General features: G+C 42.9%; 1 protein-coding gene across 1 annotated transcript in view; it reads left to right on the forward strand.

Annotated features, from left to right (window-relative positions):
- The window catches only part of UTP20 (UTP20 small subunit processome component), a 54,961-nt gene that overhangs the window by 29,689 nt on the left and 5,621 nt on the right, over positions 1-19,651 (forward strand). Inside the window, exons 29-54 of the mRNA XM_015859223.3 lie at positions 458-537; positions 1,314-1,540; positions 1,982-2,126; positions 2,573-2,660; positions 3,428-3,571; positions 4,215-4,265; positions 4,361-4,513; positions 5,282-5,437; positions 6,007-6,147; positions 6,579-6,716; positions 7,990-8,129; positions 8,646-8,725; positions 9,547-9,851; positions 10,312-10,451; positions 10,914-11,070; positions 11,785-11,883; positions 12,460-12,627; positions 13,082-13,248; positions 13,664-13,805; positions 14,087-14,203; positions 15,000-15,170; positions 15,933-16,061; positions 16,683-16,793; positions 17,293-17,372; positions 17,568-17,637; positions 18,565-18,747. Coding sequence (XP_015714709.2) covers positions 458-537; positions 1,314-1,540; positions 1,982-2,126; positions 2,573-2,660; positions 3,428-3,571; positions 4,215-4,265; positions 4,361-4,513; positions 5,282-5,437; positions 6,007-6,147; positions 6,579-6,716; positions 7,990-8,129; positions 8,646-8,725; positions 9,547-9,851; positions 10,312-10,451; positions 10,914-11,070; positions 11,785-11,883; positions 12,460-12,627; positions 13,082-13,248; positions 13,664-13,805; positions 14,087-14,203; positions 15,000-15,170; positions 15,933-16,061; positions 16,683-16,793; positions 17,293-17,372; positions 17,568-17,637; positions 18,565-18,747 — 3,582 coding nt within the window. The remainder of the gene's footprint in view (positions 1-457; positions 538-1,313; positions 1,541-1,981; positions 2,127-2,572; positions 2,661-3,427; positions 3,572-4,214; positions 4,266-4,360; positions 4,514-5,281; positions 5,438-6,006; positions 6,148-6,578; positions 6,717-7,989; positions 8,130-8,645; positions 8,726-9,546; positions 9,852-10,311; positions 10,452-10,913; positions 11,071-11,784; positions 11,884-12,459; positions 12,628-13,081; positions 13,249-13,663; positions 13,806-14,086; positions 14,204-14,999; positions 15,171-15,932; positions 16,062-16,682; positions 16,794-17,292; positions 17,373-17,567; positions 17,638-18,564; positions 18,748-19,651) is intronic.

The following is a 19,651-nucleotide window of genomic DNA, read 5'->3' on the forward strand; positions in this document are numbered from 1 at the left end:
CCTGGTGAGGATTTGGTTTTGACAGGGTGGTTTGACTTGTGAGCTTTAAGGCTGTAGAACTGATACATATGAAAACTTGGTTTAATGCAGCAGTGCCTGGAGTTGCAGTTTGCTGCAGCTGAGAAGTTGGAGGTGTGGGAGGAACAAGTTGTGTCTGAGGGTCCTAGGCACGTCCAGGAGAGGTGGTTAGGTCTCTGTGGCAAGTGTGAGGATCAATGGGGAGTCAGTTTTAGAGGAGGACAAAAAAAGTAGCTGGAGCAATGTGCAAAGACGGAGTAAGATAAACTAACAGTAAGGGAAGAAATACTGAAGGAGATGGGAAAACAACAAAAGATTTGCTTTCTGAAACAGGCAACATAATTTGTAGATGGGTCTTTGTTAGAAGGTTTTAACAATGGGGTTTTAATTGGCCTTATGTACTTGTATTGCATTGGTGTCTGATTTATATCTCCTTCAGGTTTGCAGGTTGGCTTCAGAGAGCCAGTATTCCCCAACTTTTCTGCTCAAACTCATTTACACCTGGAGTAAGAATCCTAGGTAAGTAAGTGCTCTTGCAAATAAACTTAAATACTTCTCTCAAATACACAGCATTTTTGTTAAAATGATTACAACATGCTTAACAGGTTATGAATAATTATGTCAAAACTTGTCCTCCCCACTAGGCTGCTACTCTTTTGATAGCAGCCCAGATGAAGTTGTGAAGCTTTACAGTTTATGGTGATTAAGATATTTTTAGTGAGCTGCTTTTCCCCTGTGTGAACAACCAACCAGATATGTAGACTAAACCCAGTTCACAGGTCGGGAGGAGAGTGAATTCTTAGAATATACCTGTGTTTAAACTAATTACTTCTATGTAAGTCATATGAGGAGATGGAGAGGACAGTCTGACAAGATGATTTTATTCTTGGTTTTTGATTCCCTATTTCTTTCTATTTTGTGAAAGAAAACGGGCAAATTCAGCACAGAATTCTGAGACTGAGAATTGCAAGAGATCCTTTTTTGAGGCAGACACTGTGAGAAATTCTCTGCTATCTAGAGTGCTTTTCACCTCTCCCACTAACATGCTGCTTTTCATTTGCTAAAGCATCCAGCTTCTCTTTTGAGACTTGTCGTTTGTAAGAATGAAGAACTGGCACACAAACTTACATTAAAAAATGTGGATTATTAAGGATTATTATAGGAGCAAGCTCTGACAGGAGTCTTGGGCAAACATTTGCAGAGAAAGGACTAAGCTTAGATGATGCTATCTTGAATTATGAATTATGAAGTTCTGTACTTAAATTTTCAATGTAACTTTTTAATAATCTTCTCAGATATTTCCCCCTGCTGGCCAAGCAGTATCCAGATCATCCAGAATATGATATACTGTCAAATGTGTTTGCTGTCCTGTCAGCCAAGAATCTGTCTGAGGCAACATCCAATCTTGTGATGGACATTGCCGATAGCCTTCTCAACAGCCCCAATTTTGAACCCACGGAGCAGGTTTCCAGTTTGAATGTGACTGACTGTGTTGTCCTAAACGCTGGAGAAGTGACCGAAGGTATCTGTGTGTAAGAGCCATGAGAGGCCTGTTGGGTGATTTGGAAAGAGGTGTTAGATCATGATGAGATCGTCTTTGCTCTGAGTGAGATACAGGGAAGGAGACTAAAGGGAAAAGTTATTGTACAGGTTTCTCTTGGCAAGCTCAAAAAATGTTAAGCTGTGCTTATGTCATGACAAGTGAGATCCATGTTTGAATGTGGATAAGGAGAAATTCCTTATGAAGAGCCTACACTTAGTCGGGCTGTAAGGCAAGTGCTAGTACATGTTCCCAGCAGCACGTTCATAATTCCCACTGTTTTTTTCTTCCACTGATGAAGCCTCCTTTGCTTGCATTTCCTCAGTTGTTTGTATGGGGCTGAATCTTCCTTCTGTTGCATGGAGCTTGCCTTATTGCTTGCAGTGCAGAGGTGAGTGTTGCTGACTGTTGTATCCCTTACAGAGTCCCTCAGCCTAGGCTGTCGCTTGGTCCTACCTCACGTTCCTGCCATACTTCAGTACTTCAGCAAAACAATGTTAAATGTGGAGAAAATAAAGAAGAAGAAGTACAGAGCTCAAGTCAGCAAAGAGCTGAGTATACTCTCCAAGTAAGTGATTCTTTAGTGGACAAAACAGTTGAAGGCTTAGAAGGGGGGAGGAAGAAAGAGTCATTTCTTAATAGGCTGCAAATTAGGAACATTGTCAAAAACTATTTAAATTTAGAGCATCTGAAAATACCTGTGTCTGTTGTTGACCTTGGAAACTGCTGATGACCAACTGGAAGCGTTCAGAAATTGACTCTAGCTGTTTCTATTTGCTGGTAATCAAACCAATACTTCCTGAGAGGAAAAGGTACAGATGGGACTGCAGTCATGTAGAACCAAATACTTGGGCTGATATCACGGTATTGTTGGAGAAGCCTATTAGCCTGGGTTGCAGGTGGATGGGCTGACAAAACTGTGTGATATGGCACTGGTGCTGACTGAATCCTTCTTTACTCTGTGCAGGTGACTGGATTGAAATAAACAGTAACTTATGTTGTCTTATCATGCAGGATCAGCAAATTTATACAAGAAAAAAGTCAGAATTCAGTGCTTGTGAGTCTCCTCATCCCTTTCCTTTACCAGAGTAACATTGAGCAAGTAAGTAGAAATGAATTATCCGCCCTAATTAAAATGCAGTTTCCTTTCTTTGAAGTAGTTTTATTAAGACGTATTTAAAGCTTATTGGTTACATGCCATTTCTCATGATTTGCCTGAAATCAAGTCTTCATATGTTTGTAGTACACTCAGCAGTCTGTTACTGTGTATTGATGGGTACAAAGCCACTGGATGCCTTGTAGAAATGCCAGTGCCAAAGCAGACTTTTGCCTTTTTTCCTGGGAAAGGTTTGAAGAAGTGTCATACAATCTTTACTTCCTTTGCTGCAGTAGTCAGTTCACCCAGTTCCTTGACATGTTTTATATAAATGCTCTCTTCAGCTTCTACTTCATGCATCACAAATCACAAGTGACAGAGTTTAGACAGAATGTGGGCAAATGTGAATGTAATACATGCTGTGCACTGAACTTTCATTGTTCTGTTGCAAGATAAAAGGCAAATATTGTTTAGTTCTATTAACTAAAAAAGCTCTATTGATTTTCTAACCACTGAGTAATCAGAGGAAAGACCCAAAAAAGAAGTTAGCATTGTGACAGCGCGCTCCTCTAACATTGTGCTGATGTCTAATTCAGAGGTTGCAAGTGCTTCTGAAGTGTAGTGGTTTCAATGAATATCTTCCCAATTTTTTGTCCAAATTAAGTGTCTGTGATCTGAATAAAATACAGCAAAGTTCACTCTGTGTTTTGCAGTATTTCCCAATTAATCTCATGAGGTTTCAGTAGTTACTGATGGCGATTTATCTCTTTCAGGATGCAGAGATTGACATTCTGGAGACAGTGCAGAACTTGCTGAGGCATTGCTCAAACCCTGCAAGCTTTCTCAAACCTCTGGCAAAGCTGTTTTCTGTCATCCACAACAAACTGTCTCGACAGAAGTTGTGCATGGTATTTCAGGTACTGCATTTTTACACGTCTTTGTTTTTACAGATGGAGAACAAAATAAGTGCATTTATCTAAGTTGTACCAGAGCTTAGGAAACTTTTAAATCTCTGCCGAGTTAAGTTGAAGTGAGCTAAGAGTATTGTGTGTGGTAGACATCAGTGTACTGCAAGAAGACTGGTAAAGCTTTTGTTTGCGGCCTGCTTAGTGTGAGCATCTCCAGGGTTCTGTCATGGAAGAGAAGCTAAATAAAGCACACTGCATCCATAGTGAATCCTTTGTCTTTATGAAATAAGAGCAGCTTTTAGCAGCTTGTAGATGATTTTATTCTTCTCACAGATGAATGGCAGTATTGCAGGCTGCTTTGTACATATTGAAGTGACTTACATATCCATTTTTTGTGGGTTTTTTTTTTTTTCAGTAGGAAAACTCAGGATATCCTCTGTGTAAATATTTAGAAACTCAGGAAGTTAAAAGATACTGAGTCTGACTTAGAATAGAAATACACTGAGGGCAAAGTGGCTCTTATTAAGCTTATTAAAGGACTGCTATTGTTATTTTTTAATCTCTGGTGGCTAAAGTTGGAAGCAAGTCTGGAGTCCTCCAAATTTATAACAGCTACAGCAGTTAAACTATTTTCCTTTATGTTTCTTTTTAGACTTTATCTGATTTGGACAGTGAATTGAAATACATCACAGATGTTGTCAAGGTATGTCCAGCTTCTTCTCTCACTTTTCTCCCCAACATTGTGCTGTCATGTTTCTTTCTAGCCTTTTTCATGAATTACTTGATGCTGTCTTTTAGTTGAATGCCTTTGATCAACGGCATCTTGATGATATCAACTTTGATGTACGTCTGTCAGCGTTCCAGTCAATCACTGCTCACATCAAAGAAATGCAAACAGCGGATATCAACTTCCTCATCCCTGTTATGCACAACTGCTTTTATACCATCCAGGTGAGCTAAATGTTCCTTCTCTTGCTTTGTGGGGCATGTTTGCCACACAAAAATTAATTTCCATGACTGTTGTTTTGTTTTCTGACGCTGCAAAACATTCAGAGAGCAGATGGATTCTTCTCACAAACACCTATTTTTAAGTTTCCTCCACTTGCCTTTTCCTCTCTGTGTCCTGAAGATACAAGGAAAGGTTTCTTTTATGATAAGGATAGTGAGGCACTGGCACAGGTTGCCCAGGGAAGTGCTGGCTGCCCTGTCCCTGGAGCCATCTAAGGTCAGGCTGGGGGTGCTCTGAGTACCCTTATCAGCTGTAGTGACCCTATTAATTGCAGGGGAGTTGGACCAGATGGTCTTTAAAGGTCCCTTCCAACTCAAACAATTCTATGATTGTGTGTTTCTATGAAATGCACCACAGCAAGAAGAATAAACCAAGTGCCAGTATACCTTTCTGCCCATGAGCCCTGGAACTCTTTAGTCAGTTTTTTCTTTACAAAAGGCATATTGCAATACTGATAGGCTGCTTTTCTTTTTGTTGTGGTGTGTTCTGGCTGTGTAGGCTTGCTGCTGAGTACTCAAAAACGATGGCTTTTTTCTGCTTGAAAAAGTGGACATAAGTTAAGAAGCAGAACTTCTATCAGAGTTGGTAGAATTACCTGACCGTTACAAGCTTTGTTGTGCTATGTACAGTGTTACTATTCACTCCAGTCTTTTGAGTAGAAAAAATTGTTTTATCCAGACTCACTTGGTACAATTTCTTCATCCACTCAGCTAGGAGATATGGCTCTTAGTGACAACGCAAACCTCTGCCTCACCAGTTTTATCCACCGCCTGGCAGAAATAGACCATACAGAAGATGACTACAAGGAGCTAATCCAGCACACTCTTCTGGAGTCTCTGAGAAGGGGGCTGAAGAGTAAGACTGAGGTAAGGCACTGCTGTTTGATGACCTATATCCAGACAGCAGGGCATCCGAGACTTTTTATAGATGAGTCCTTTGAGTTTCTTCTTGAGGATAAGAAATTGTATTGGCTTTATGTGGCAAGGCCCTGGTAATAGGAAGACTACAGGGGCAGCCTCTTTGGGCAGAGCCCAGCAGCTGCCATAGGTCAGAGCTAGAGCCAGCTCTAGCTCCAAAAGTACCTGCTGCTGGCTTGGGGGACCCGTGCTGGAGCAGTCTGCTCCTGAAACCACCACTGAAGTTGTAGATACGTGCTGTAATCAAACTTAACCTTCACTTGAAATCATGATAAAATCTAACAAATTATAGAACCGCACTGTTATGTAGTGGTTTTGTTTTTTTTTTGCTGCTCGGCTTTTCTCAATTGTAGCTCATTCTTTGGAGCAGAAATTTAAGTGCAGTCTGCAGGTTATTTGGTGTTATCAAATAATGTGACCTGCTGGTATCAGACACATTAGTGGTCGCGTTGTTGCTTTGAAGAGCATGTAGCTGCCTTTCCAGGGGGTACTTAACCTTCATGTCTTATTCTTTGCAGAGCATCCAGCAGGACTACACATCTTTGCTTTCCTGCCTCATTCAGACATTCCCAACAAATCCTGAATTCCGGGATTTGGTCCAGCTGACCAACCGCCATGATCCTGACATGGACTTCTTTGAGAACATGAAACATATGCAGGTAAAAGGCAACGCACATGCCTTAATGCACCTTTCCCCCCTTACCAAAGCAAAAGGATTTTACCGTGGAGTAATGTTTTCCAAATCACTTATGCTGTGCCTTTAAGGAAGAATTGAACCAGTATCATTAGATGTCATGTAAAAAAAGAGAAAGAGACAAGGACATGGAAGTAATGCATCTGATACCCAAAAGTGGCACGTTCTTGTGCCTGTTAATTCACAGTGAAGTATCTCATTGAGATATAATGTTTATTGAAACAAAAGTCTAGAGAAAGCCCAGATAAAAATCCTACCCTTGGAGATGATTGTACTGTGTTTATGTTATTACCTCAGATTGAGCCACCTGCACAACTGCTGCTGGATGTGTGTGCTCCCTTCTGCAAGCTGTGACTCAAGGGCCACCTCATTCACTCTCCCTTGTGTTTGATACAGATCCACAGGAGGGCACGAGCTCTGAGAAGACTGGCTAAGCAGCTGACTGAGAAGAAACTTGTGCTGTCTTCCAAATCTCTGCAGAACTACATCATGCCTTATGCTACTACTGCCGTTTTTAGTGAAAAAATGCTGAAGGTAGACTTGTAAATTGTATGCATCAGTTTTTGTATTTTCGCCCTACTTGTATTGCTCTTCTTAGAAGACCAGCTGCTTTAAAAGGCTGATGGATTTATGGAGTGAGTTTTTCCCTTTCAGAGGAGAGCCCTGTGCTGCTTTTGGTGGCAGAAAGAGGGTCTGGAGGGTACAAATGCAATCTGGATCCAGTTTTCTACCTGCTGAACCTGTCCTGTTTCTCCAAATTCAGACACTAAATTTACTTATATGGGTTGGGTTTTCAGTACAGATTTTGTTGTTGTTTGGGTTGTGTTTTCGTTGCGTTTTCTTTTTCTTTTTTATTTTTTTACTTGGGTTTATATCAGTTTGCAGTTTTTGTAATCCATTTGGTTTTTCCCCATCTCCCTCTGCTACACTCTTCATGTTCACTTGTGAGATTAGACAGCAGAAAGGGTGTGGGTGGGACATGGGCTGTATGCAGTAGCTGAGTTGGCAATAAATAACATTTTCACTGGGACTCTGAGGGGGACTGAAAGAACTGATTTCAGAGGTTCTCAGCCAGCAGCAGCTCTGTAAATAACATTTGAAGGGCAGCATTCACTTAGTTGCTTTCCATACCTTTTATTTAAAGCATGAAATGAAATAACTTGTAACATCAGTGTAGACAGACTTTCTGCTTGTAACTTGGAAAACCAAGGTTTCACATGTCTATGCAGTTCCCTGCACACTGTCAGAACAGCAGAGCTGCTTATGACAGGCCAAGCAGATGTCGTTTGGGTAATTCACTTCCTTTCAGAAATGTTCTTCTGAACTGTGCCTGAATTAGTGCTCAGGCACATGAGCCAGCACTTACAGTCATACCGTCTTTGCCCATTGGCAGGGTGAATGTTGTTGCCCTTTGACTGGCGAGCGGGAACATACATTGACAGAAAATACATCGACTGAAACCTTGAAGAAACAAACCCATTTTATTTTACGTTAGCAGTAGGTTAGCAATGTGTTATGTTACTATGTATTTTGACTGCTTTCAGTTCCTCACAGAAGTAGACCCCATAGATTTAGTTACGTGAGAAAAGATACACTACAGAAATGTTTGGAGGAAGTGGGTCTGGAGATCTGCTTGTTGAGCTGTGCTGTTGTATTTGTTTAACCTGGTAACTGAGAGGAGATCTAATAACGCAGAGTACCAAACATTCTCAATAGACAGGAGTTACTTTGACTTCTATTACTTGAGTAAAGTATACTTTAGAATGCATGAATGCTAATAGTGTCTGAATTTCTGTTTTTTGGGTAGCATGAAAACATGGTAGCAGCCTCTGTTGAAGTTATTGGAGCCATCTGCCAGCATCTCTCGTGGTCAGCGTACTTGTACCACCTAAGGCATTTCATCCATGTCCTGCAAACGGGGCAGATCAGTCCCAAATTGGGAGTCAGGTGAGTGCCATAAGCGATGCTGCTCTAGCTTCAAAGACTAGGGCAAAAATCAGTGCCTTAAGGAGCATCATGTGGATTTTAAACTCTTCACTAGCATAAGAGATTTCTCACTTATGCTAATGAAAGTGGGCATGGCTTTATAGTTCTGTGTAACTGAGCTATGAAGGATTAGTAGGTCATTGCTTTCACTTGCTGTATCTCACTGTGTACATGAGAGCATTAGATTTTTTGCTCCTGTTTGTCTTTCCCAGCTTGTGGGATGCCTCTGCAACTCCAGTACCAGTACTCCAGTCTGTGAGGTTTCACACTGAGCCAGCTGACAGAGTCCATCCAGATGAAAAACAACACATTTTTGTTTCCTGATTTGTTATTTCAGGATAAACCTTGTTAAGCTGCACTGCCACTCAGTCTGAAGTATTTTTTAAAGCCGTTTTAAGATTTTCTGTTGTGTTGGTTCTATGCAGCCTCTCCTTTTTGTGCAGGGAGCTTATCTCTCTTTGTGTGTTTTTTCTTCAGCTTGTTAGAGACAGTACTGGAAGCCTTTCACTTTGACTATGAAACCCTTGAAAAACAGCTTGTGACCACTGAGAACCAAGGTAAGCTTTCTGCTTCTGATGATAGACAATCTGTAATTGCTCAAAATGCAGCTCATTGACACATTTTTACTTTGGAGGTTGGCTACTCACAGCTTTTTAAAATGTTGGAAAAACAGTTTTAGTTTAGCTTCTTGGGAGCTGTATAGACTGTCTTCCTGTGTTCTGACACACAGAGGTTGGGGGAGTCATGTTCCACATTACTACTCCATCCCAGGCTTCCATATAACAGAACAGCTCAGACTGGGGTTATGTTCATCTGGCAGGTTCTCCATGGTCTACATCCAACTGCATTGCTGCTATGTTTTATTTTGTCATTGGTTCCTATCACTCTTATCCTCAGCCTGAGCAGAGTGCTTTGTGCCCTGGTTCTCTTCCCCTGAGGTTTCATGAGGAGAAATTATGTGTTTTGTCTTGTCCCACCACTGTGGTCATTTTTGTTGTGGCCTTTAGGATATTCTGAGGAGGGAGAAATATTATCTCGTGGATGTGCTTGTCGATACTAGTTGCCTTGTAAAATTACCAAGTGTAAATGAACCACATTTCCCTAAGGTTCAAGGGCATTGACCTTTGCTAAGCTGTCTATGGAGTTCAGAATAATTTAGTCTTTGCTTTAAGCCAAGCCTTGAGAGGTGATTATCAGAAATCACCATGCCAGAGCTTCTCTGCCCAGTAGAGCAGCTCTGGAGTTTATTGATTGTTTACTGTTACTGATAGTAGGTTGGGAGTTCTGTCCAGATCAAAGCCATCCCAGGAGTCTGTTTTAAGGGCTCCAACTATATTGCCTCCAGTATTTACACGTGGTTTTAATAATTACTCAACAGAAGCTGCTGCCATGGATCTTGAGCCAGAGGTAGAAGGTGAAGAAGCCATGGAGCTGGAACAGAGTGAGGGGGAAGAGGAAGTGATTGAGGAAGACAAGAGGAAGAATATCCCTGAAGAACCAGCAGAATCTGAGCTGGTTCTGCCTGAAAAGGCAGCTGAGACACCTGAAAACACTCAGCAAGTGGCAAAACCTGTTCCCTTCTTACCCAGAAATAAAGAAGAGTTGGAGTGTCTGATCAAACACATTCAGGATACAGTTGTAGTCAACATTTTGCCTAAATTACACAGGTGCATTGTTGCGAAGGTGAGAAGCTGGCATTGGAAAGGCAGTTTTCTGACCTGTGCTGCCACTGTGAGGGTTGGGGTGGTACTAGAAAGAGCCCTGTCGAAATGCAGTACAGTTTTAAAACAAATTGACACAACTGGAGAGAGACCACCTGAAACCACGGAAGAGACTTATCCCATTAGATGTGACATCAAGAGAGCTGACAAACCCACTGGTCGGTTTAGGGGTCAAACAATTCACTTAGTGCAGCCTCTTGAAAATTTCTCAGCCACTTATTAGCACCCAGCTTTCCTCATAGAAAATGCAGGGATTCATATTACCCATCCTTTAGCTGCCTGCTTTTGTCATTTAGTTAGCACTGGAAATCAACTTGCAGCAACGGCCTCTTCTTGGCTGAGAAAAAGTAGGCCTTTTATTTAAACTGTTCATTATGCTTCTTTATATTTAACTTGCATTGTGTCTTGCTCTGTCTTAAAAGGTTAAAAGAGATGAAGAACACAAGCTTGTAAAATCCAATGTTGTGAATGATGATGAGGTAGTCCGCGTGCCTTTAGCTTTTGCAATGGTCAGGGTGATGCAGTGTCTTCCCCAGGAAGTGATGGAAGCCAACCTGCCAAGGTAGGTCCTGGGGAAGCTCTTTGAATACCACTCATTTTGTTAGGAATCAGAGCAAGCATGTTTACTAAGCTGTGGTTATACACATGGCTAAATCATGGATGAACATCCTGACAGGCCATAAATTCTTTTTATTTGGAAATACATTTTCCTAGGTATGTTCCCCCTTGTGTTTGAGTTCTGCAGAGCAAAGTTTGAAAGGGACTTGGTAAATCCTTAAATAAGAGCAGAGCTGTGAGGCAGAGTGCAGAGGTAGGAATGGCAGAGCTGAAGAAAGAGCAGCATACAGACAGGACAAAATCTGCTTTTTGAAGGACAGTAGATCTATATGTGACTGTAAAGCCTTTCTTTGAGGTTGACTTTGAGCTTATAAAAAACATCCCTGAAAGCCACCTCCATGGCTAGCAGTGTAGTTCATTCTATGGTGTTTAGGGGCTGAACTGAGCTGTCTGTCTCTGTTTCCAGCATCCTCCTGAAGGTCTGCTCGTTTCTGAGGAACAGATTTCAGGAAATCCGGGATGTTGCTCGTAACACCCTCACTAAAATCATGGAAGTGTTGGGAGTGCAATACCTTCTGTACATTTTAAAAGAGATGCAATCAACTCTCACCCATGGGTACCAGGTAATGCTGGGGTGGGTTTTTGTGTGTGTGTGTGTGTGTGTGTGTGTGTGTGTGTGTGCGTGTGAAGTCTTTGTTATTTCAAGTAGTATATAAACGCATGTTGACTTGAGGATCTGTACCCAAAGAACTTGCAGTCTAAGCAGGGGAGAAGATCTCCATTTTCTCAGTGAAGAGTTGAGGTGTGGAGTTGAAGAATGAATTTCTGGTTCCAGTGAAATTATTGGGAATCTTTGCAGTAAGTTCATTAGGGCCAAGCATCATCTGAGGTGAATTGCCACAGAGACTATGTAGACAATATGTAGTGATATTAACTGACCTCTTGCTGCTTACTTACAGAGCCAAGACCAAAGCACTTAACTCATCTTTCCTCTTTACACATTGTTTCTTTGGCAAGAGTAATTTCTGACGTGAATGAGCACAGTGGAAAAGTGAGAGCTTTTATTGACTATATCAGTGAAAGCACTGATTAGTATAGTCTAAAAATAGTTCTAAAAGCACTGGGGAAAGAATTCCAATCCTTTGCCAGTGTGTGGAGGGACAGAGCTTTTCCTGCAGCCTGTATGAGGATTCCTGTCCTCCCAGTATTCTTTCCTGTAGCAAGAGCTCTATTGTATTTTGTGAGTTGTGATGTTTCTGTATAGGAGTCCAGCTATCCAGTAACACAAGAAGTCCATGCAGGGGATTAGAAACCTGATCTGTTCTCTTCTTCTCTAGCTCCATGTGCTGACTTTCACTGTGAACCTGCTACTGAAGGGTCTTACTACCAGGCTGAGTGCTGGTGATTTGGACCCCTGCTTAGACATCCTGATTGAGGTAAAAGTTATTAAAGATTGAAGGAAGCAGCGTCATGAAATGCTTGGGGGAGAATCTAAGAGGAGAAGGTTGTGTGTAGATTGCCTCAGACTTGATGGCAAACAGGGCATCGGCATGCCTGTGGTAGAAGAGCAGAGCACTTCTGGGGCTGTTCCCTGAGCCCTGCATCTTGAGAGGGGGTTGATTCAAGATTAAGACACTGAGCAATAAATGACAAACATCTGTTCAGTGGGGTTATTCCTCCCCACTTGTGCTTTTCTGTTGTATTTTAAGAAGTTCCTCTCTGCCCGTTGCTTCAGCCTGCTGAAGTGCTTCTGAATGGTCAGCTTGATTTGACTAGAATCCCACTATTTCTATCAAAATACCACAGAGGGTTCTGAAAACAGCTTCCCCATCTGCTGTGTTCAGCCTGGGATGTCTTATGTTAACAAGGGAAAGGTGGGCGTGATTTGTGGGGAACCTGAAGAACTGAGTTTTCTACAGCTGGGGAAAAATAGTGTGGTTCTGCTGTTAATGGAAGAATCTTGCTCTGTTTTTCTTCTCCTCTCCTTGATTTCTTTGGGCTGCTTTCTGAAGATTTTCAACCAAGAGCTGTTCGGGGATGTGGCTGAAGAGAAGGAAGTAAAGGGAATTGTCTCCAAGGTCATGGAAGCACGCAAGAACAAGAGTTACGATTCCTATGAAATTCTTGGAAAATACATAGGAAAGGGCCAGGTGACTAAACTTATTCTGCCGCTGAAAGAGGTAAGAAAAGGCAGCCAGAACCTTGCTTTACTCTGTGTACTCTCAATTCTGTATGATCTGAAGAAACTCGAGAGCCTGCGGATGTTTATCTACATAATCCCACTGTGTCTCCCTATTTTCTTTTGGGAGGCAGCACATCAAAATGTATTGAATCTCTGTCTATGTGCAGTAATTGCCTTTACAGAGATACAGTTTTTTGAGTTGGGTACAAGCTTATACAGAAATGGGCCCCATTCGCTCAAGAGCTCTGGAGTGTCTTGGTAGTGACAGGTGAACTGGTTGGAGTCTGAGGAGAGGCTGGGGAGTAAAGAAGGAGGGATGGTGGGGCAGAGTTGAGGTGACGGAAGAGCTGGGGGCTTAAGGCAAGTCATGTTGGAGGAACTGTTCTGGCTTTTTCTATGATTTCTGATGTCAGATCACTGTCTTCCTGATTCTCATGGTTCTATCTTTGCAGATTCTGGAGAGCACTGTGAGCTTGAAGATAGTCCGGAAGGTGCACGAGGCTCTGCGTCACATCATGGCAGGGCTGATCTTCAACTCGGACATGAATGCTGAATCTCTCCTCCTCCTCAGCCACGGTCTTATCAGTGAAAACTTGCCTCTGCTCACTGAGAAGGCCAAGTGAGTTCCAAGAGGTTACCCAGCTGCTCTGTTTATCACTTGGGAGGTTTGCTTGCAGCTCTCAAACCAAATAGATGAGGGTTTCTTTCCATTCGTATGTCCTTGCTTTTTGGTATAAACAAATAATTTGGGCAGCCAGAGGGGGATGGGAAAGCTTGGAAATGAAAGTGTGGAAAAAGTGAGAACATTACTCAAATCAGCGAGCATTTATTATCATTGTAATCGTGACATTGTTCTTTAGTCTGAGTGTCCTGTCTCTTCTATTGCTCTCAAGTTCAGTTTATTTCATTGCATTCACAGCCCTGCTTTTACTTGCTGTGTGGCTTTGAGCACACTCCAACTCTCTCCGCAGCAAACTTCTTGTGGAGAGGGCTGCACTATGAATTTTCACCTTTGCCATATGCCTTCGTTTCAGAACAAAAGTTGCCCCTCCTCCTGATCCTCGGCTGCAACCAGAGAGCTGCCTGCTGCTCCAACCCACACCAACGAGAGGAGGACAGAAAGCCCCTGTCAGCAGAAGGACCAATACATACATCTTGGTTGAATCAGGACTTCGGGTAAGGATCTCCTCAGAGGGGAAGAGAACGCTATGAAACCAATATTTTTGTTAAGAGTATCCAAAAGAAGGTATTCTGAATACATATTGTTAACAGTATAAACATTTGCCTTAACTTTGTTATGAGTGTGGTAACTCCAGTGATGCCTCTTGGAGAGCTCAGCCTGTTGCAGATATTTTAATAGGCGTGAATTCTACTATAACCCAAACCATCATGGGACTTTACTTCAACTTGGGTTCCAGCCTAACTTTGAGATGAATGTGTTTTGTTTTCTGTGCTAGCTGCTACACATGAGCCTGAAGAGATCCAAAGTAAATTCTTCTGATGGACACGTTTTGGAAATGTTAGACCCTTTTGTTCAGCTACTCATAGACTGCCTGAAATCCATGGATGTCAAGGTACGGTTCTGCGATGGAGCCCATCTCTTCAGCTAAAAAGGGTCCTGCCCACAAATGCCATCGTGCTGTGGATCTTCCAAAGCACAGAGGGGCACTCTGTTTTCAAGCATAATTTCATAGGTGTGCAGTTATGTTGTCTGAGAACAAGCTATCCCAACAGTTAGGAGAGATTGTGGCTGATGGAAAACTGAATGTTCTGCTTTTAGAACTGCTAGTTCAAATATGGGCAAATTCTCCAGAAGCGTGTTCATACAAGGACTTAACAGGTCATCTGTGAGGAGCTTCCTGAGATCCGGCAGCTGCACAGAATGACTGTGTTTTCATTTGATCCAGCTCTTGATATCTCTGTGCCCAGAACCACAGCCTCCCTGGGTCTGAGTGAGCCTAGGAGGGAAACTATTAGACCCTGAGTTTCCCAGGCAAGGGAGATGTGCCTCACACATCACACACGTGAGATAATTCTAGCAGGGCTTTCAGGTGACATGTTTTTTTAGCACAGCAGCTTCTGTGTCTTGAAGGCACTTCTGCTTCAGAAGGACTGCCTGCCCTCTGCTGAACCAACACTGTGTTAATGTCTTTACCTCCTAAAATCCAAGTTGGAGAATTGGAGAGTGGCAAATAGTGTTCTTAGAGCTGAGAAACCCTTTGTCTGGCACATGAATGGTTTGAAAGATGTTGATGTTAGCTAATTCCTTTTTACTGCACTTGCAAATAGCCTGGAAACATGTGTAGCAGCCTGAGAAGTGTTCTTTTGGTACCACTGTACCCACATGCTGATTTCTGCTCTTTCTTACAGGTGATAACTGGTGCTCTGCAGTCCTTAGTATGGATTTTAAAGTTCCCTTTGCCTTCTATCAATACAAATCTGGAGTCGCTAATCAAGCAGCTTTTCCTCTTGCTGAAAGAATTTGCCAAGACAGGAGTAGCCAAAGGCCAGAATTTCCACTTGGTTGTGAACTGTTTCAAAGTAAGTCAGAGTGAGGTCTGCTCACCTCTCCTATAGAATTAATTCTGTAGAACAAGACCTTTTCCACTGCACATCCCTCCAGTAGCTGGTCCTGGAGAGTTAGTCTGGAGACCACAAGGCAGTGGGAGATGAGGTCTTGCCCTGAGTCTTCCTGCAGTGCAGAAAGCTATTCTTTGAAGCTACACTTAGCTTGGAGCTGAGGGGTTTTACAGCAGCAGATTTGCCTTCTTTCCTATGACAGTAACTTGTTACCACCCCATCTTTTGAGGCATCAGTTTTGAGCTTGAGTAGCCTGCTCTTACCGTGATTCATTGGAGTGAACTCTCACAGAACTAAGGCAATTGTAAGAGGGCAATTATTTGTAGTAGTAACTGCTGTTATTGTGTGCACCATCTTCCTTTATGTGTTTTCTTGATGTATTGATTAATTAATTGCAGCTTTGCAATCACAAGGGATAGTGAGAACCCCAGTGCCAGAAGGATTTTGTCCTCTTCCAGTCTGTGTTCCTGCATTGTGGCCCACATCAGTGAGCATCCCCACTCATTTCAAGGACTGCGTTTGTGTATTTGCTTGTGTTCAGTTTTCACCTCAAAATTGCCATCTGAAAGCAACGAAAACAGCACTGGAAACAGGTTTAGCTGCACGTTTGAGAGCAGCAGTTTGTCCTGTCAAACCCAGATGCTATTAACAGCCAGGTTTTGGTGTGGGGTTTTATTTTATGGAGCTGTATATGTATTGACAATGCATAATTTGATTTTGCAGTCTGTAACGATACTTGTGAAGAATGCAAAGAGCCAAATAACAAGCAAACAGCTCCAAGTGCTGCTTGGCTTTGCTGAAGAGGATATTTACGATTCATCACGGCAAGCCACTGCATTTGGCCTTCTAAAGGTATTTCTGTGGAGCAAGTGTATGGATTTTGTGAGCCACTGGAATGGCAGTGATTGCATTTTGGTGGATGTTTGTAAGATCTCATATCAGAACAGTCTGCAGGCTACCACTGAGTTTCCCTGTTACAGAAGAGGAAAACCAGGCTGGGGGGGGGGGGGGGTGGAAAGGAAAAGCAGCAGGGCTTTTCTGTTTGACTTATAGCCTCTTTTCAGAATTGTTTGGGAGGCTGTTTGATAGAATCACAGAGTCATTACGGTTGGAAAAGACCTCTAAGATCATCTATTCCAACCACCAGCCCTGCCATGCCCACTGACCATGTCCTCAGCGCCACGTCCACACAGTTCTGGAACATCTCCAGGGATGGTGACTGCACCACCTCCCTGGGCAGCCTGTGCCACTGCAGCACCGCTTTTAGTAAAGAGAAGAAATTGCTCCTTATATCCATCCTGAGCCTCCCCTGGTGCAACTTAAAGCCAACCTTTTTCACTTTTTTTTTTGTGTTGTTTGAAGATATGTCATTGTTACAGTATCACTTGATACCGATGTAAGCACTGGTTCTAAGACTACATCTCACACTGCAAACAAAATGATGCGACTCCAGCTGTGTTTTCACATTTCCAGGCTATTTTATCCAGGAAGCTGATTGTCCCTGAGATTGATGATGTGATGCAGAAGGTTGCCCAGCTTGCCATCACAGGCCAGAGTGAGCCAGTGCGAGTCCAGTGCCGGCAGGTGGGTACCAAGAGAAGTCCATTTTATTTTCAGCAGTAATGGGCTGGAGGGCTCTGTGAGGCCATCCCATCTCATAGAGATGTGCCTTAGTAAACTATGATTCCTTCCCACTATTTCTTTCTAAGCTAAAAACAGCTAAAAGCAACCAAAAGATTGAGTTGCTTTCTTCATTTCAAGCATTGGGATACAGATGCAGCAGGAGCTGTGCATGGCCAAGCACAGCTTCTCCACAGTTAGCAGATGAATTATGAAGAATGCTGAATTTCTGTTAACAGAAACCTGGGCAAGGCACAGTCATACTCTGAGGACGTCAGATGCAGATCCAGTTCTAGGCATGGAATTTCACCCCTTGTGGAATAGGAACTAGTGCGTTCAGGAGGATGGAAGGGTTTATTCTCATTCTGATCCATAACTGTTTATTCCTTATTTCCTCTTAACAAGCTTGTCCAAGTGTTTCTTGTAACTCCTCTCTGTTGTGTTGTGTTGTTTTGTTTTCCAGATTTACTTGAAGTATATTTTGGACTACCCTCTTGGTGAGAAGCTGAAACCCAATTTGGATTTCATGCTCGCACAGCTGGAGTGAGTTTCTGTTCCCCACTTCTCTTTCCCTCAGTACATAACCTTGGTGCCTTAAGTGTGATTTCAGCATCATCCTTTTTATATGCTGTTGATGAAGAGTGGGTGCATTGGACTTCTGATTTTCCCACCTCTGGAAATGCTTAGTAACTTTTTGGAGTGTCAGCCCAGCCCTAAGTGATAACCATTTCCTTGCAGCTACGAGTATGAAACTGGAAGAGAGTCTGCTCTGGAGATGATTGTGTACCTCCTTGACATGTTCCCACAGGTAATGACCACGTCTTGGTGCTGTGGATCAGGCAGTTGATTCCTTCCAGTTGCTTGCAGTAACAGAGTTTTTAGAGCAGTTCATTTGGGAAGCACCAGATATTAACTTCATATTCATATTAACTTCTACCCCAAGTAAATGTTCACTTATCTCCAAAAAGCTGGCTTTGCTTCAGAAGAGAAATAACATGGTGGAAAGTTCCGCATTGCTTCTGGATCTAATGTGCTCAGTCTGCAAGGAAAGCAAAGCTCTGTTAGCAGGAGCTTGGATGAATGTGATGCAGATTTATGCACCAGAATGTGATGTGAAATACCGGTTTTATTGGCCTGACTGGAGAGAGAGAGGGCTTCTTGGTAGGGTGAATCCTACTGACAGTTAAATAATAACTGCATCTATGCAGGATAACGTGCACAAAGTGCTAAGCTGCCCCGATGTTTTGCAACTGGAGCTTGACTGAGTGTACAGGAGGCTGAGAGGAGTGCAGTCAAGCAAGAGTTTGGGAGGAAGGAATTGAAACTGAGTGCAGTGAGCTGTGCCTCTCTACCCTTGGTTAGTTTTAGTACCTCAGCTCAGTTCCCAGCAACTCTGTAGGGCAGCAAAGCACTGCTTTCTCTGCAAGACAAGAGCCCATGGGCCTGATAGTGCTTAGAGACATATGCCCATTTCTCAATGCAGATTAGTTATGAAAAGGCCCTTAAAGGTCTGACACTCAAGTTCCTGTCCCAGTGACACGTGAGCAAGTCAGGGGACGGAGGGGGTTGCTGTGCATTCCCTGCCTGCATCAGCAGCTGGGCTGTCCTCTGCGTTAGTTCACCTGCCTTGACTTGAACCCTACTCAGGGCTGAGCTGCAAATATCCCTCTTTTCCCCTTTAAATGCCAGAAGCTCCTTAGGGATGTGTCACTGACTAATGGTTGTTTCTTTCCAGGATCTCCTCCACAAATACTGCGGGCTATTTTTCATCTCCTTGTGTATGATGATGATAAATGATGACTCGGCCAAGTGCAAAAAGATGGCGGCTTTGACATGCAAGTCTCTGCTCAGTAAGATAAACAACGATAAACAAGATCTGCTGTTTTCACTGGTCACAGAGTGGTTTCACAGCAAGAAGGTATTCATTCCGTGCTCTTTTTGTTGATTGAGTCTAGACTTTGGGGACTGAGTAGGATTAAGGCAACTGTGAATGCACGTGTCAGGTGTAGTGCATTGATGGCTTCAGTTAAGTCTGAGAGTTTTAGGAAAAGAGTATGAGCAGGAGACAGTGTAGAAGAAAAGCTCTTTAGAGTTGTGTTCATTAACGTGCTTCTTGTAAGCAAGAAGAGAGGGAGAAATGATAAAGGTTTGTGTAGCTGAGCAAATACAGAGAGCTGCTGCTGCTGTAGATCAAGATCAGCCGTCAGATCTCCTGGCTGCGTTGCCTGCATTTAAACAGTTCCACTTAGGACAGATGTTTTGCCATAAGAGCCCTTGCTGAGGTTTAATATTTAAGTAAATTCCTTCCAGCTGCTCAGATCCCACTAACTGACTGTCATGCTGTCTTTTGCTAAGGCTTGCTTATATTGCGGCCAGCAGCTGGAGGGTGGCAAACCTCATCTTACCCTTTTTGATCTGGGTGCCTGGCTGTTCAGCTTTCTCCAGTAGGATTCCATTTCTTTCCCTTTGCACTGGTGGAGCAATTGTTCTTCAATACTTCCTTCTTGCCATCTCTATTGCATTCAGTTCTGATTTATAGCTTCAAGCTGCTCATGGTATTGTGAGGAATCAATGAATGCAGAGTTTCCCCCAGTGTTCTGCAGCTGGGAACTGGGATGGAAGCAGCCCTTTGGCATTTAGCTGTAGGGTGCTTTCCCCAGGATAATGTGTCCTGCCAGGTGCTTGTGTCTCTAGCTGGCAGCATCTCCTATTCCAATAGTAGTCTGAAAATCAACCTCTCTAAAATGCCATTGCTGCAGGTAAAAGTAGTTGCTACTCACTTGTGGGAGCTGCAGTATTTGATGATCTAGAGGTAATGGGGG

This window comes from Coturnix japonica, chromosome 1 (assembly GCF_054131305.1).
Source record: "Coturnix japonica strain WE chromosome 1, WE-NBRP24, whole genome shotgun sequence".
NCBI lineage: Eukaryota > Metazoa > Chordata > Aves > Galliformes > Phasianidae > Coturnix > Coturnix japonica.